General features: G+C 42.8%; 1 protein-coding gene across 1 annotated transcript in view; it reads right to left on the bottom strand.

The window, feature by feature from the left end:
- The window catches only part of IL1RAPL2 (interleukin 1 receptor accessory protein like 2), a 562,906-nt gene that overhangs the window by 529,738 nt on the left and 14,279 nt on the right, over window positions 1-18,889 (bottom strand). Inside the window, exon 2 of the mRNA XM_025215004.1 lies at window positions 13,618-13,718. Coding sequence (XP_025070789.1) covers window positions 13,618-13,699 — 82 coding nt within the window. The 5' untranslated portion in view covers window positions 13,700-13,718. The remainder of the gene's footprint in view (window positions 1-13,617; window positions 13,719-18,889) is intronic.

The following is an 18,889-nucleotide window of genomic DNA, read 5'->3' as shown; positions in this document are numbered from 1 at the left end:
GAAACTGCTTACACAGAGTTTTCCCGCAGAGAGACACCTTGGTTGGAAACGTCTGCCCCTGAACCAGTGCTGCGAAGCTCCTCTGCTTGTGCCGTTCACCTTGAAACTCCATGTCCCCGAGAGCAACCTGATCGCCCATCATGGCAGCGGGCTGCTGCCATCTCCCTTACCCCCACATCTGATGGACGCTGTTCACAAAGTAGAGCCTTAAGGATAGGGTGGCCATATTATTTTTAAGGAAATCCAGGATACTGCCCTTCCCACCAAGTCAGTGACGCCTAGGCGGGACAGTCCCAGGGAAGAGCCTGGAACCGTCCCCCAAACATGGGTCCCCGCCGGCAGCCAGGTGGGCAGGAGAGGAGGGAGGGACCCCCCCCACTCCCCTCAGGGCAGGGGTCCAAGCCGCCAGGCCCCAACACCCCCACAGGATGCCCTGCCCTCACTTGGGCTCTGCATCAGCCGCTCCCTGGGCTGTGAGCAGGTAAATTTGCATAGTAGAGATAGTCAAGGCCAGCCTTAGGGGTGGGCAACTGTCCAGGGCACCATGGTCGGGGGGCATCACACACACACACACACACACACACACACGTGTGAGCAGCCCATGCTCACAGCAGCATTCCCCCCGTGCCCTGCTCTGACCAATACAAAACATTTTTGCTCAGGAGGAGCTAGGCCAGGCACGGATGGACAGGGTGGCATCAATCCAGGACTTTTGCTTTTATTTTCACCAACTAGCTGGGATGCCAAGACAGCCTAAGAAATCCAGGACTGTCCCAGCCAAACAGGGACATACAGTCTCTCCAGTTAAGGGGTTAGTCATTCATGCAAGAATAGAATTGCTTCCTCTTTTTCTAAATATATTTCTTAATAACCTAAACAAAATTTAAGGGGATCAAAATTCCCTTTTAAAGGTCCTTGTTGCAAAGTGTCGTAGTAAAGCACAGAACAAGTACTAAATTATCCCAGTAATTACATTGATAATGAACAACCTTCGCGTGCATAGGAAAACCAATAAAGGAGATGTCACTTTTACAAGTCTATTACACATTGGCACACCAAAATGGCAGTCCTACCTAGAGAAAAAAAACCTGGTACCTGCCTTGCACAATGCTCAAGACCGAGCCAAGCAAGAAGAGCAATGAACCTACCATGAAGCAGAGCCCTTACCCAACACTGTCGGTAGGTAAAACAAGTGGACGGATGGTTTAGGGGGTGTTACTCAGCTCCTGCAACAGGAGGAGAGACAGCTCTTTACTAGGATGGCATACTTTAGGGAAAGCCATGCACAGGAATTTGTGGCTGTCCCAGGTGTTTCTCTTATTGGCAGAAGACTGTTTTATTCTAATAGCAAATCCAGCCAAATTTGGAGTCTGTAGTTGTGTTGCTGGATTCACTTACTCTCTAGAGGCTTTACTCCATCACAGTGCCTTCGGTTCATTTAGTAAAATGGAGGTAATATATTCCAAAGAGGACGCCTACCAATCCCAAGAAGTACACACATGGCTCACTGCCCTAGGCATTTCACAGCAAACCACAAATCTAATAGACACCTTTTACAGCGGATTTGTGTAACTGCAGGCTGGAGATCCAGTTCCTGCCAAATCTCCACTTCCCCAAGTGGTAAGAGAGCCTCCAGCAATCCAACTTCTTGAGAGGACGATGGATGGAGCATCTTATTTATAGACGTACTTCTGTGGGGAATTTGATAGAGATCCCTTCTCTGCTAGACAGAGTTTTACTCCTTCATTCCACATTTGTAAAGAACCAAGACACTTAAGAAACTAGGGGGCTGAATTCAGGTTTTTCCTCTAGCTCACCAAGTTGGAGATAGTTTTAGCAGTTGGCCCAAGGTATCTGCAGCAAACCCTGAGAAGGAAAGAACAGATTTAATCACCCAAGCCCAAATAATACAAGCAAAATACTGTAAGTAATAGGTTGCAAAGTCGTTGTGAATAAGAGTTGTGTTGACCTAAATCAGAAATGAGCCAAAAAGCTTCAGCTCTCCATCTGCTCCAATAAAGCTGAGAAGCCCCATTTCTCAGCCTGGTTTCCAATTTAGTTCTTTGATTTGCTGACAATTACAAATGTCATTTGGAACGGAGACACGGCATCCCAAATGTCATCTGCGATACTCATCCTGATTTCTAGCTATATTTTTGGTTGTTTCCCCAAAGCAAGTCCAAATAATCGGAACTTCCTTGACTCTGTAAAACTGCGCATATTGAGTGTGGCAAGGCCACACAGGGAGACAGCAGAAGAGACAAGTGAAAATTGGGATGCCCTGTTTGTAAGATTTTTTTTTCAATTTGGTTTCAGCCCAAGCCTGTTCTCATGGAAGAGAAATTTCAAAAGAAAAATTGTTGTGGAACTGCCAAAACCTCCAGGCTCCAAGTTCCAGCTCTGTAGCAACGAGTCAGGAAACGGTGGGGGATCCATCAGCTCGGGCTCTCCAAGGTAGACCGAGGAGCTGAAGTCTCAGTTTGAGCCAAGGCTGCCAGGGTTTCAGAGGCCAAGCTCCCAAGCAGGGATCCTGAAAGCCCTGACAGTTATCAGTCCCAAAGGCACAGGTTCTGGAAGCAAGTAGGGGTCTTGGCCCTTGGGCAGCCCCAAATCCTGTTGCAAGATTTCCCAGCTTCTAGTCCCCGTTCTACAGCAATGAACCTAGAAATCTGTGTGTGCCTGGCTTCCTTAGAGAGACATGCCCTGGAATACGCTGCGCCTTCCATTCACAATATTTCCAGGAAAAAAAATATTTGTTTCTATGGGTTGGATTTTTCAACCAAGCTGTTGCACTAGAAAAACAATGAGCCAGCTCCAGCCAGTACAACAAGACCCGATTTCTGGCACTTCATGCTAGAAGATGTCTCAGGATGCAACTTACAGTCCCATCCTGGTCCATATAAAACCTGGAAGCATCCAAAGGCCTAAATGTGGAAGGTGAATGTCTCACTTCCAAAAAGTTTAGACCAAGTTTATAGCTCGAGTTTCCTCCTTCTCACCTAGGACAGCAGTTCCAACCACAAGGAAGGTTCTCCTTGTGTAACCCACCCAGCGTAAGGGTCTTTGCCTCAGAGACAAGACAAGCAGAAGTTGAGAGCGGACCACGGAAGTACGGAAAAGTGAAGAGAAGTGGCTTGTTCAAGGTCATGTAGCAGCTTTGTGACAGAGACGGGACCAAAATCCTTGACTCCCCAATCTCCCCTTATTCACTGGCAACATGTATGCTAGCATTCATATTATTCAACCCCCACTTAACAGTGGGATACTTCTCCTGCCATGAGTCAGTTGTGTTCTACTGAAACCATTCATTTTCAAGCCTAAGCCAGGCATGTTTTGTTCCTGCTACCTAGATTTCACTTGGCAAAGGTTAGAAAAATTAAGCAAACAGTTGTTGTATACTTTCTTCTATTATATCAGAAAAAAGCAAAGGGTGTTACGGGGCAGATAAGTAAAGAAATGTATTGGAAAAGAAAATAGTTATTCAAAACTACAAAAAGGTCATCTTCTGTTTCTAAGAGTAGCTACTGGTTCTGAGTATGTCGTTTGCAGAAATGCAGAGCTATAACTGGAGCCGACTGGACATGGAGGCACCCAACATTTTTTTGAGAGGCAGGCCCAGCGTGTCTCAAGCGTGGGCACTCTTGAAAATTTTGTACCAAGCAACTTGCCAAAGGTCACTGGGGACGCCAGCAGAGAGCAAACAGCATTTCCTCCAAGAGTCTCCGTGGTTGGGAATTGTTTGCTACGTGCATAATCTAATGTTTGCCGTATTAAAATACTAGTCTTATGTACTTGCTGTGTAAATTATATTTTTCAACACACTGGACAAATAATTCATTAACTGCTCAACTGAAAAAAGCCCCAATCCCCAATTCTCTACTTTCCAAGCAGATTTGATGCATTTGGAGTCTCAGTCCTGTATAGGCCATGCCTTTCAAAACAAATACGAACACCTGAATACATAGAGCACTGAAGTGCCCTTGGATAGAGCCATTTTAAACTATTTGCATATTAATATTTGAGAGAGAGAAAAAAGGGTTTGGGTGGGGTGGGAGGGATGGAAATTCAGCCAAACCACCATGCTAGTGGCAAGCAGATGTCATCGCAGCCGCTGCCATGGGTGCCTGGCCACGTCGTTACATCTCTGGCTTCTAGAACAACTAAGCCAAGTAAGGCAAATGTTTTTTTCTATCCTTCAAGAAAAGTCTTTCCTTCTCTCTCTGCCCTAAAATCGATATTTCTGGTGCCAGCACTAAGAAGTCAGCAAGAATGTGACCTTCTAAGGTGTGGAGACCTTTAAATGAGGGAGACTTGTCCAATGGCTAATGCAGTGAGTTAGGATTCTGGAAACAAATGGTTTAACCTCCAGGCAGCCACAGGATTGTTAGATAACTTGAAGCAAATGCTTTCACCTCCCTGCCTCAGTTTCTGCATCTGTGAAATGGGATTGTGATGCTTTTTATTCGGAGAGCTTAAAATTGGACATTAATTATCAAAGATGGCTGAAGCTTCCTAAAAGAGCCAAAGACTCCCACCAAGACATGAAAATACTACTTTTTGGCAACATCCTTCTTAGTACACCACAAAGTACAAAATACGTTTCCCTCTCGTGCTCATCAATAACAACTTCTTTAAAATTATGCAAGAGTTCATTTCATATAGGAACATCGATCTAACCCTAAACTCAGATGAGATCAAAGTGAAACGGTTATAAAGAAACGCTAGACAAAAATTGATGGTATCACACAAGATTATACCAAGTGGCAAGTCTCCAAGGTCATTTTAAATCCACATTTTTCCCAATATCAGTACTCAGGAAAGGAGAGGGTCAGTCATATTCGGAAAGTCTGCATGCTATGCTCAAAGTGGCAGCTGAATATGGATCACAGACACAAAACTTAGGCAAGTATCACTACTGAATTTTGTCCCATCAGACCCTTGCATTTTGGGTTTGTTGCCTCAATCAAGTAGCTGCTTGGTAAAGCTTTGATTTCATTTCTCTTTCTATACCTGGGATACCTGATGCACACAGATTAAAGGCCAGCAATCCCACTAGCCACCCCCCTGTGCCATGAGGAGAAGGAAACAGCTTTAAAAAAATCTGGCTTCTAAGTGACTTGCCATATAACACAAAAGGAAGCTTGTTGAAACTGCGGGGAGAAAGTTTAAAAATCAACTAATTTTAATGCATCCTCCAGCAGCATCACATCACAAGAGGGTAAATGAAAAAGCCAAGGTGCAACAGGGCGCAAAGATTGTTTTTCAGAACAGGTCTAGGTGGCTCTGAAGCCTGGAGGATGAACTGAAACCTTCATCTGAGACCTATGAAAACTCTCCAGGGTTCGTGAAATGAAGACCTAAGGACACAGCGCTGGTCTCAAGCTTTCTGGTATTCATCAATACGTGCCATGATGACAACCGCAGCCGAAAGAACTCGCGCTCTTGTTTCTTGTATTTGGGCGTAACAGCAAATACATGCATGTCACTGTCCCCCACGACTCGCAGACAGACACCCCGACGGAAAAAGGAACTGCCAACAGCCCGTGCCTGAAAAGACCACACAAATCTTTGCCCTCAAGCTTCTCTCTGGCCTGTCTCCTGTGTACTATACGTCTTCCTGTCAGCCTATTACGAGTACTAATCATGCTTCTTATAGAGAAAGGATCGATTGGGTTTGAAAGGGTTAGAGATAATAAAATGATAAAATGTACACCCTTGAGGTGACACTGCATCTTGGATCAATTTAGCTTTCAGCTCATAGACAGGCAATCATTTCTACTTTAGCAAGTAATAGCAGGTACCATAATAACAGAATCTCATGCAGGACTAGGATACCAGCAGTAGCAAAAAGTACTGAAAGAGTCCCGTCCCTCTGTCACAAGTCAGCAACTTGAAAATATTTAACACAGCACTTCCTTGGGAGTTTCAGCGGGAGGCTCAAGTTGATTCTATTCTATTTAAAAAGTAAGTTATCTGAACAAAACTGCTGGAAAAAAGTACATTATCATATTTCTTCATTTCCTCACCATTTCCTTTAACCATTTTACACCCTCCCCTCTCCTGTAATTTTACTGCTTATTGCTTTGAAAGCGCAGTCACAGAGCAGACTCCACATAAACCAAGACAGCATCTCATCCAATATATTCTGGGCATCCGTTGCTTAAAAACTGGAGGTGAAATGCACGGATCACAGCGAGTGCGACTGTTGCAGCAACCAGCAGAACCTCATTCTTTAGACTCCATGGACAGACCCACACACGAGAATTAATTCTCATAGTGGCAGCCCCTAGATCTGTTTCAGCAGTTATCGGTTCTCCAGTCCCTGTGAATAATACATGGTGTAATATTGCAAGATCTGTCTTAATAATGCACTCAAAGCACCAAAGAACAGGTTGATTTTAGAGTTTTAGATGTTCTGGCACCAGAGTCCAGATTCTCAAAAGGTATTTAAGCGCTTGCGTCTCAGTATGAGTTTCAAGAAGTACTGAAGTGCCTGAGATGCATAGGCCTGGATCTTCTAAACCTGGGCATACAGAACTAATGGGCATTTTTAAAAATGGAGTTTAAATGGCTTAGGACACACAAGAGAGACAGCTGGCAACAGCTTTCTGTGACATTAAAGTATATAGCTAACTATTAGGTATTTGTGCAGCTCTGTAAGCCTTCCAAACCCGAAGTACATGGTTCCTGCCATGAAAAACATTAAACAAGTAAAGAATCAAACTCTTAACTTCATGAACGGGCCTTCCTCACAGAATAAAACTGCAACTAATTAAGAAAATTACTCATGTGAGTACGGCTGTGTGATCAAACCCTCCTTCTAGACAAATCATCATAAGCAACAGCCAAACATCCCTGGTTGAAATCCTGGCCCCCTGACACCACTGACTTCAGTGGGCACAGTGTGTGTGTATGTGTATGCTCGTGAAACGATACTTCCCAGGTAAGTGGATAAAGGCTGTGCTTCAGTAGGATTGTGATAGCTTAAGTATGTGCCCGATAGCATAACTTTTGTTTTCTAGTGACATGTTGGCTGTAGGCTAGAGTTGGTCTTCTTAAACAGACAGGGCAAACCCTATTTGCTTAAGTGGTCCCACTGAGCATGATCTGGTCCGGCAGCAATAGCCTGACCCACAGAGAAGTAGGCTAAGGTGATTCCAGAAGGAAACCCCATGCTGTTCAAGCAGTGATTTGGCTGTCTGCAGCTAATTGTCTGTTCACTCGCATGCCAGATGCTACTGTGGGGCGTTCACTTAATTATTCAGCAGCTGCAAGTAAAATATTAAACAAACCCATTACTAATGGACAACTCAGAAGGAAGTGGCAATTTGAACAGAAGTAACAGCTTTCATAATGCGAAGCAAACAAATGCCAAAGAAGGGTTAAGATTTCTGTTTTACTGTGGGAGCACCAATTAGAAAGGCCAGGAGAAGATCATCATTTTGAATTGGACTGTACACCCGAACAATCCTCTGCAAAGTAACTTTATGCTTGCAAGTCATACATAATACACCCCCTGCTAAGTGTAGCTAAGGCCCAATCAGTGTTGTATTTGTAAGCATTTTCAAATGCCTACTTTCAAGGCACTTGAACGTCTGCATCCGAGTCTCTTGCTGTAACTGCAGGCCCACTCGAACCTCTGGACATCTCCTACACATCTTCAGTCCTCTCGTGCCACCGCTTATGCCAGAACAGACTTCAAACTCCACCCCAATACTCCTCATGTATTTGAATAACCAAATGCCAGGCAAAGATCCGAACTGGAGTTTCACTTATGTCAAGCAAATGTCCTAACCACTAACTTCTTGGCAATTCTGGGGTAGGCCTCTCTCATCAGAAAATCTGTTCTGGACCCGAGAGATTAAAGTTTCACTGAAACTTTCCACCAAAAAAAGAAAGAAGCAACAGCTTTGTTTCTGACCAACAGATATTTTCCAATGAAAGTGTTTCATCACAAAATTTCCAACCAACTCTAAGACACAACCAGTGATTAACATAGCACCCGTAACCATCACCTTGTGGTTTTGCAGATCTTTTTCATACCCATCTTCAGCAATAGCTAAACATTAGAAGAGGAGTGATGGCTTTTAACTAAGGTTTTGATGCACATTTTTATTCCACATTTTTCTCAATTGGCTTTTCCCAGCCTTCAAAGCTCCTACCTTTGCATTTTACAGCACATTGGGAAGCTCTAATGGTGTTCATTTATCTTCATTCATAACCTCCTGTAGCTTTTCTTTAGGGAAAGGTGCCTGGCTTTAATTCTTAAAGTCCAATTTTTAATTGTTTTAATTACACAGTTCATTTTAAGGAGTGCAACAGGAAAAAAAAAAAAGGAAAAAAAATAACTTGCTTAAACAAGCTCAGCATTTATCCATGTCAAGGGGAGGTCATGAAAAGCTTTCAATAAATTATTTGATTTTTTCCTCTTGTTGTTTCTACCTGAATCTCCCTTTCCCCCTCCAGACAGAGTGCTTAAATGTTGCCAGCTGTCACCAAGATATCCCTGCCTAACTGTAAGGATGCTTTGTATCTGGAGAAGGCAGAGGCACAGATTCCCATAACGAGGTGCATGGTTTCGCAGGTGACTTTGCTGGTAACCCACAGAGAGTTATCAGATCATGTGAGCCTGGCTTCTCCTCCTCTTTTCCACCTGATAGCAGCTAAAGAGATGAGAGGTGGCAGTGGAAACACAAAACAGACAGAATATAAAAAAAGAACACCACATTTATGCACCAGCCTAAATATTTTTCTTTTTTTTTTTTCTTGCCAGGGCTGTGAACACACACATGAGCATTAGGCAAGAAGTGAGAGGTTGAGGTTGGCATTGGCATTGGCAAAGGCTACACTGCCACACTGTTCTCCACAAAAAGACGGTAGGTGTTACAGAAGGTAAAAGAAAGATAAGGGTCTCCTTTGTTCCCTGCTCCTCCAAGATCTGGAGGGGTCTGATCTTGCGTTTCTATAGGGTCCCAGAGGTCATCCCGGACTATAAATGCACAGAACACTCTGAACTAAATTCTATAAAAGCGGAAGGAAAAAAAATTAATTGGTGATTCTGGAGGAGACTTGTGAAATTGGATTGTTCCCAAGTGGATAAGTACTTCTCTCTGGAAATCAGGCCCTGTTAAGATCTCCTATCTTAGGCACAACTAATCAATGTTGAAAATTTACGCCTTTGCTTTAATGTAACACAATGGTTGCGGCTGCCCAACAGACTGAACAGTATTCAAGAGGCTCAGGTACCCAACTCTCAGAGCCATTTCCAGACGTCGCAGAATTGTGTGCATTTGATCGGTAAGGAAAGGGTCTATAGTGTCCAAAGATGTGGTCTGTACCACATAGACTGGTTGCAGGCTTCTCCAAATGTGTAAGAATGTTTAATGTTTTGTATATATAAATTACTACTTTGAACCCAGTTTTGTAATAATCGGAAGCAAGATCACATTGCAACAGGAGTATGGAGGCATAAGACGTGCTGAAGTTGAAAGGTGTTAACATTTCATATTTTGGCTCAGTAAATACACACAAAATAATAAAAACATCAATTACTAGCTATAATTCCAGTAGTGATTAAGTCTGACATGTTTAAACAGAATCTATAATCTGGAGCCATTTACTTAGAAATGCTATTATTTTTAATTAGTTTTACATTCCCTGCTATGACTGTTCAAAGCACTACATAAAGGACTAGGGGAAAATAACTCACTCTATCAGATTAGCAAACCCCCCTGTTGGCTGGCACTTAACAGCTCCCCTATCCTCCATTTTATTTGGACAATTTTCACCTTGTAGCAGGTTGCAAGCCTGCCTGGGAGGAGGTGAGATAGGCGGCAAGCCTCAGAAACTGCTGCCCAGCTGCAGGCAAACAAGGCGACTGCAAGCCTGCTTAGGAAGACTGGCCAGCTGATGGGGATAATTGGCTGGCCACAGGAAGTAAAAGGCTCCCAGGAAGGGAGGCTGGGCATGGAGGAGGTGAGAAAGCTGACAGACAAGAGCCTCTCCCAGGGTCCATAGAGAAAGGACCAGACATTTGGTCTGTGGGTTTAAAGACCCAGACAAAGACCCGGAGACTCTGTTTCCGGTTGCAGGTTTCAGGCTTGCAGCCTTCCTCGCTGTCTGGCCCTTTAAAACTACAGGCCAAATGTCTGGTCCTTTCTCTACGGATCCTGGAAGAGGTGCTTGTCTGTCACCTTACCAGCCTCCTCTCTCCCCAGCCTCCCTTCCTGGGAGCCTTTTATTTCCTGTGGCCAGACAATTATCCGTACTGGCTGGCCAGTCTTCCTAAGCAGGCTTGCAATCACCTTGCTTAGCTTCTGAAGCTTGCTGCCTATCTCACCTCCTCCAGGGCAGGTGTGCTTCCCACCACACACCTGTCAAACCTTTTTTTACTATTAGCACTCCAGTGAAATTACTCTCAGTATCTAACCATTTCTTCCTAGCCAAAGTCCAGCACTAATAACTACATCCTCATCTCCCTAGATTGTCTCAGCCTTTGACACGCTCTTCTGGAAATGTCATCCTCCCTAGGCTTCTACGACTGTCCCCTCCTAGGTCTCCTACTACTCTAATTATTTTTAGATTGATCCCTCCGCATCTCCACACCCTGCCTGTCACTCAAGCCCATTCCCTGGGAGCTATCTTCGAAATGAATATCTCCCTCCTGGATCCTCACGGTCATGCTGTATATGCACATCTAAATCTTGCAGATTCTTTCTGCTCGGCATCTCAAAAAACTTGGTCTTTCCCACGGACCCATGCAGAAGCAGCTGTGCCCAGGCTCTCATCTTGCATCTCATCCTCCTGTTCAACTAATACAGTCTCATACCATTTAAAACCATGCTGCTGAAGAAATCATTTTTCTAGCTTGTCACTTTGACTATATCAGACCATCACTTTGCAACCCTCTACCGGTTCGACCTTCTCAGTCACATTACACAAGCCGCATATCTTTTTTTTCCAGACAACCCCTACCCAACCCACTGTCTCTCACTCATCAAGAGTGCCGCTCCCAGCTCTGAGCAACGCACAATGGCACCCTCCGGCACCCTCTTCTTACATTTTAAAATGGGAACCATTTTGCTTTGTCCTCTCCTGCCCCTCACCCTTAGAAGAAGCAGCTCTGCAGAAACATATAAAAAAAACCAAAACGCTAAACCTTCCCTGGGATTATTCTTTGCCAGGAGGCCTACCAACTACTTGACAACAGTTAGTCTGCCAGTGTGCTATGGCTAGTGGTTATCAGACTGAATAATATTGTCTCAGTTTCCTTGAACACCCATCTGTCTGTATCCATCTGCTGCCTCCTATAACACAATCCAAGTATAAGACAGAATTAAGAAGAGGAGTGTGCTGGACACCTTTCCCTCAATATGCCGTATTCTGACAAATATACAACATTCACTGAAACCCCAAGTGTATATTCAAGGAACAATTCTTCACGTGTAAAAGGTCCTTTATTTTTTTCTCCTGGAGAAAGTTATCAATTACAGTTCAAAATATTCAAATTCAACATAGAAAAGTGTGTCTCTCACACACGTCTCAAAAAGACAAATACAATTGATAATCTCTTCCACATTGCAACCTAAAATATCAGCATATTGACAGCAGAAAATTAAACATGCATGATAAGGTAGTTACAGAGAAAGACTATATATTTCTACCATAAGTTCATTTTTCTTCCTTCCATCTTATGCTCAGTGCATGCCAACCCAGGTAAATAAAAAATATAGTCTAGCATGTATCATTTAGCTCTAGATAGCCTAATATATTCAAGTTTTTTAACCCCTACCAATATTCAACCTGAATTCAAATTGATAAAAATAAGTTATACCTTGAGGAATTGGCAAAAGTCAGTAAAGTAACCAAAAAAATCAATATACTAAAGCATAATTAATAATAAACCATCAGCTGGCGTATATAGTAACCAAAAGATTTGTGATAGATAGATAGATAGATAGATAGATAAGACACTGACAATATCCTTCCCTACATTAGTCATCCAGGGTCAATTGCAAGACATAATGCTGCCTAGTCATACAAATAAAATCCTTCACTTAAAAACATTGGCAAAATTTTCCATTTAAAAAGTATTTCCCCATATAATCACAGCACTAACTCTCCCATAGGTTTCAGACCAAGTCAATGAAGCCTGTTTTCAAACTTGAGCCACAAATCTATTATTATGGCCAAATCCCAATTACCTAACTTCAGCAAGACAGCGCAGGACAAGTAGGACTAGGCCCTTAAGGTGAAAGTTATATAGAGATTATATGATAGCTCAAAATTTACATTGAATAACATAACCATTTACACTTTCGAAACCATTAAAAGAAATCTGCCTAGCATTTGGCTGTTCCAAAAATAGATATTAGCCTTCTCCAGAAATCTGTACAACTCCATAATGAGAAATTAACTGCGTTTCTCCCCGAGAAAAGTGCATTAGCTAAACTTGAAATCAACAGACACCCGCCAAGTCATTTGTTTTTACACAAAATGCTATTGCTAAATCTCTTAGCTGAAAGATAGAGGACAGAAAGCTCATTAAGACCCTTATGTTCATATGCATAGCATGCAATTATTGCAAAAAAATGTAAGTAGTATATACATAGTCAGCCTATGAGTATACACTGCACATTCAACTGTCATTAAACAATGTACATACCAACTTACTACTTCTGCCTTAAGGCCTGTCTATATGTGGAAGGAACAAGCTGGGTTCCAGTTTAAAGCCCAGCCAGTATTCCACGTTAACTCCCCATATAGACATTTCCACAATGACATCAGTGTCTCTATGCTTGGAGTCAATGCAGGACAGCTGTAGTGCAATAACCATTTGGGGCTCTTCTAAAGGGTCCTTAGATCTTGAGGCCTAACCTTGCTATCTCCCGTCCTGTAGGAATCCCTTCATGCTCTGATTTTGATTCAAGGGGAACATCGTATCTTGGCCAAAGGGTAAAACACTAGGAGTAACTTTTGACTTGACTGACAGCTATTTGATTTCAATGTTTTCACACAGACCTAAGCCAACTCTGCCCTACCATCTTGAAAAGGATACGATGAGTCTTGTTTGCATATACAGCATGGCCTCTTGACCAAACACCGGGAACGCCCAGATCTACATCTCACTTCCTAGTATGTGAGCATTATTCCCAATTAACTCCACACAACTGCTAAGGGCAAACAAAAAATTTCCACGAGGACAAGGGTACATGGGGAGTTACTATGGAGCTGGTGACTTGTTATATGGGCAGTTACCACCGAGTCTCACCCACTTTCCCCTTGTATGCCCGGGTCGCTAAATGCAGACAGCCCTCTAGTATAACTGAGAATTTGACCAGAGAAGAAAAGTTATCAATGAACTCAGTAACGATTTTGCAGAGCAAATCATTTTTTAATCATTTCGGGCTTTACAAAATGATTACACTTCCACATAAAACAGGCCATACCTAAAGAAACCCCATGATGATAACAACATAAAGTTTAGCCTATTGCATAAGCTGGTGGGAAACAGATGCAAGAAAGGGCATAGTCGATGCAACAGGAATATCTAAAAGGGTCTGTGGCATGATCACAAAATCCAGACTTAGATAAAAAAGATATTCTTCTGTGACTTACCAGAATTTCTCTTTGACACCAGCTTCCAATTTGTGCTGACTACAGTACAGATCACAAGAACCAAGAGAATGGGAGGCTTCATCTTTCACTCTCTTTGACAGCTGAAATGCAAACATAGTACGAAGTCTGAATCACAGCTCTTTGCTACAACAAAGCAGCAGCTACAGCTGAACATTTCTCAAAGAACCATTACAGGGCAGGGGCTTACACTAGTGACTTCTGGGTTTATTTTTATGCAAAGGTAAGAAAACATAATTGTTCAAAGTAACGGTCTATGAATAATTGATCTCCAAATACCAGACAAAAGTTTTGAAATAACACTCAGAACATTTATCACTTTGCTGTCAAACCGAGTTAGACTGCGTGTGCACTGTTTCCAAAATATAGTTGTGATAGATTTTGTCTGTTCCAGCCAAGAGAATCTGATAGCCAAAGATGAATCGCCTCTCATACCGGGAGAGAGAGCCTTTTAAACTTTCTTGATTTTCCACATTATGTGGCAAAAGATAAGGGCAATTATTCACATAATTCCTCTTAGAAATCTTATTTCCCCACTGGTTACATTATGAGAGATATTGCAATGAATTAACGCTATTCCAACGATTTCACCTATAAAATGAAGTAGAGGCAAGTGAAGGAAATGCAGAAGTCAATGAAGGAGAGTCCCTGGGTTCTAATTTAAAAAAGATAAAAATTAGTCTCTCTGGTGACTTTTTACAGTTTTCTTTGTATTACTGACTCTAGAAAGGAAAAAGGAGGCTGGTCTGAAATTGCTGTTGAAATGCAGTGCAGTTATTGAATCAAATTCTGCTTTTATTTAAGAGTACAAAGTCACTCGAGAAAAATGTAATGGAGCAGAATTTACCTCTACCATGGTTATAAAAACAGGTCTATTAGATCCCAACCCAGCAAAAGCCCTTAAAAGTCTGCTTAACTATAAGCACCTGAGCAGTCTTGTGGGAACTCAAGGGGTCTAATGTGCATGGCTGAAGTCATGCTTGTTTAAGTGCTTTGATGGAGCAAGACCCTAGGAACTCATAATTGTAGCAAAGCTTCCTGTTGGCTCCTGCAGGCCTTGAACCAGGGCTTTTATTCTCACATAATAGGGGTGGGGGTATTTTTGATCATCTAAATCAATAGGTAAGAATTAGGGATTAAAGGAACATTGAACATTTTACAGACTTCTTTAAAAAAAAAAAGAAAAGGAAAATATGCAAAACTGCCTACACAAACAGTCAAGCTACAGGCAAGGGAAATACATCTTTCCCTTAAGTTCACACACCATAAGTACAATGTTTGTCTGGATAGTCCCCTATGGTTTGAATCACCCCCAGTAGGGGACCAGCAGAGTTACTGCATGAGGCTCGGCACATTCACTTTAAATGATAAAGTAGCAAAAGGGAGTACAAGGCCTGCGATTCCCTGGAAATCATACATTTTAATTTGAGTTTATTACATTATATCTTTTCCCCTTGTAATTTTACAACCAGCCTACTGTTGTGTGAAAAAAATGTAAGGGACCATGTATAATCACTTACATGATGGCAATTAAGCTGCTATTCAATTATTTCAAAATTACCACTTACACTTTAAAATCCCTCCCTCCCTACTGTACCATAGCTATAAATATGCAGTGCTCCTTTCTCCCGAATTCTATATTCCCTTGAGCACTTTATGCCTATTGATTCCCCAGGGTTACAGTGTTAGAGAACCAAAAGGATACATGGAGAATTATAAGAAGTGAAGGCTGTCTGACAACGGGTAATGAAGGAATTAGTATTCATTTTTCCTTAACCTCTCCTTGGAGTACCAAATCCTGATACAAGTAGGGCCATCTTGACAAGAGAGTTTTTTTTAAAGAAAAAGTAATTGAACTAAATCTTTTGACAGATAATTGTAATGATGATGTTATGCTAGAATGATTTTCGAGTGTAGCTTTGCAAATTACTTTCCCCACTTTACTTGCTCTCTCCAATTCTTTCCATAGAGGTAGGTAACTCAGGTCCCTTTTTTGTGCTGATTTTTTTTTTCCTTAAACTAACCACACTGCAGCAAATAGCCTATTAAAACCAACGCAAATTCCACTTAATGGCACATTATTCATGCTAGAGAAACTGGGCAAAACCCTGGCCTTAGTGAAGTCAGGAGAAGCTTTACCAGTTGCTTCAGCTGGAAAGGTTTTCAACCATGATAGATGTTTGCTAATCAATCTTTCTACCTGAGAACAATGAAGGAAGATTTCTATAGGTCATTCCTGTGGCCCCTTCAACATGGTTGAAAAGTAATGTGGGTGGACAAACTCTGTTCGTTTGCAGGGAGAATAAAAGGAAGAGGGGAGAGAGAAAGAGAACAAAATTGCATATGTCTGGATGATAAAATTAAATTTTCCCTCCATTCCATACAGACTTGCTACTATCTGATTTCTTAGGAATGAAAATGTACAACCAAAGTCTAAACACCCAACACTTAAGGCCAACTGTTTCCAAAAGAGTTCCCCATTTAAGCTTCTTGGATGTTCCTTTTTGTCTGCAAGTCAGCAGTTTTATGAAGAACCATATTGAAGGAGGAGTGCAGGATGCCTGGAAGGAAACCAAATCTTAGTGCAAAACTCAAAAATGAATACTTTAGATTGTGTCTTGCTCTAGCTATGACCTGTTTATATACAAAATGTTCTTTAAGCTGAGGCGCTCATGCTGACGGGAGAAGTTAAAGTGTGTTGGAAGGGGTAGCACTAAGATTTGAAGTTGGAAGCTTAAGTTTCACTTAAAGCAAGTGTTCGACCTCTTTGTGAGATACTATTATAATAATTGATAAGGCAATGTGTTACCTACAGTGCACTAATCTCCCTTGCAGTATAATTCAAAACCTTAACTGCAACCTTGGCAACATTAGCAAATATGTAGACCTGAGGTGTATAGAGATGCACTGAGATAATCTGAGCAGGCTATTTTTACCTGTCCTTTGGGGGCATAACTCAGTTCCTTGTAGTGATGGAGAGTTCGTTGCTGTCAGCGGAAACCTGTTGCTTCAGCATTAGCTGACAGCAGAGAAGTCCTGTAACTTGGTCTTTTACTCTTTTTCTTTTTAAACATATTTATGGGATAAAAATGCAAAAATCCACCATAAATATTAGATCCTGAGGCTGAATTCCCTCTCTTCTGTCCATGTAAATGTCAGCTATTTCATTGGGGAAATCCTGCCATCTCTGCTTTCCCTTTTTACAGTACGGATCAGTGGCTGACCTTCAATAAAAATAAGTCAACCCAGATACAGCTGGAATCTCATGTCCCTTCTCTTCTCCCTAATCAGGGCTGACCTGGATAGAAGTAAATTTATCTTCTTCTTATGGGGAAATTATATTGAACTTTAATTGCCTTGTCACAGCTAATATTTCCACAAATTAGCACAGTCCAGTTTAAGATGCGTGTTAACCACCCTCACCTATCTTCATTTCAGCTTCTTTTTTTTTCTACTGTGCTTAAGTCTTATGGCTAGAAGGCCCCAAGGGGAAGTCATCCACTATCCACTCCTCTCTTGGTAATCCCAGAGACCAGCATCCCTTAGAGGCTTCAAAAATGCAAAGTGGACTGAGTTTCCCAGAAGGGGCATCATCCTGCTGTTGCAATGGCCATCAGCAGCCCTCGTCCCCCCGTGGCACATTGCAGAGGATGTTTGCTTTGTTCTCAGGTGCTTTACAGCTGTGGTACATGGAGGCACTAGAGCAGATGTCCTTGCAGCTTCTTCTGGGCAGATGTTTGCACATGCTTGTCCGCACTCGCAGAGGACTGGGTTTGAGGACACAGGAGGTGCCCTCCAGGCTTACGTTGAGGTCTCTGCCAGTGTCTGTTGGGGTGCAAGAGGAAACAACCAACTGGGCAAAGCTTTGTTGCTATCGCATAACAGCTCTGAACATTTTAACCGAGTCACCACCAAGGTCCTATATAAATGGGGCGAGTTGGATTGGTATAAGAACAGCAGTCTAGCTCAAGGTTCCTGGCATGATTGCTACCATTCCTAAAATGAATGCAAAGTTTTGCTTTGGACCAGTACAGAAAAACCCATTCCCCTTCCACCCCAGCCAAAAGCAGCAAGAGTACAATTTGCCCAGTAGAAGCAGGTCTGCCACAGGGGCTAGGATTACACCTGTTCACCACTGGCCCTGCCCTCATGGCTAGGGCAGACTAGGGCAAAAGAAAATAATGTCATTATGGGCACAGCCTAAAGTTTTACACTGATAAAGCACTGGTATCCTGGGCAGACTGCAAAAGCACAAGCAAGCCTGCATAGATGTGATGGGGCACAGCTGAACAGCGGAGCCAAGCCAAGCAAAGCAAGGGCCGGCTGCTACATTTTGGTGAAAAGGACTCAGCTCAGCTTCCTGCCTGCCCCTAGCAGGTGTTTCACCTGATGCTGTTACAGATAGTAATAAGACAGAGGAGGGTTTCTGGGCAGGGACCCTCAAGGAGCAAAGGCAGCTATACTTACAACTCACGGGGCAGACCAAGCAGTACTTCTCCAGGGCTGAACATGGACTTGGCCTAACGCAAGACTCTGCCAAGCACAGACAACAGTGAAGGGGGCACAGGGGAGGTGGAAAGCAGTTTTACAAGAACATGCAAGAAGATGACTATATCTATGACGACTGCCAGGCCACCCTCAGGGCTGGAAGCCCTTTCTCAGTAGCCTCATGCAAGCATCATTTGTATTTTCTAGCTTTTCTCAACATTATGCCCCTTACCTCCCAAGGAACTGTTCTGCATTCGTATAGAGCTTGCCTGGCAAGAAAGTACTGCCTACCACCGGTGCCCAGAGGAGTACAAAAAAAGAGGAGAAAAAAAAATGTCAGGTTTCTAGTGAAGGCTTGCGCTGGTATTAATGGTTGAGTTCTCCAAAGAACGCCTAGCTAATTGAACCAACTCTGTTGCTGCCAACAGTTACGTTTGTGTGAAGAAAGTAAAGGGGAAGCAGGAGGGGAGGGGGGATTTCTGTAAAACAGAGGGGTTTTGTGGCTACAGAAAATAATCACCCCTGCCTCTCCCTGTTCTCGGTGATTAAGTCGGTATGAAATAACTGATACCCCTCCCTCTTCCCCCCTCCATCATACCATTTGCGACAGCAGACCCCAGATTTCAGGCAGCTGTCCAAATCAGAGTTGTAAGCAACCAGCAAGTGGAGAACTGAGCTGCAATGCAGTATAAATATACCTCATTTTCCTAATAGACTCCTTCAATCTGATATTCACCCCCCCCCCCCCCCCCCCCCCTACCAACAC

Source organism: Alligator sinensis, unplaced genomic scaffold, assembly GCF_000455745.1.
Source record: "Alligator sinensis unplaced genomic scaffold, ASM45574v1 scaffold1388_1, whole genome shotgun sequence".
NCBI lineage: Eukaryota > Metazoa > Chordata > Crocodylia > Alligatoridae > Alligator > Alligator sinensis.
This window is presented reverse-complemented; position numbering and strand designations above follow the sequence as displayed.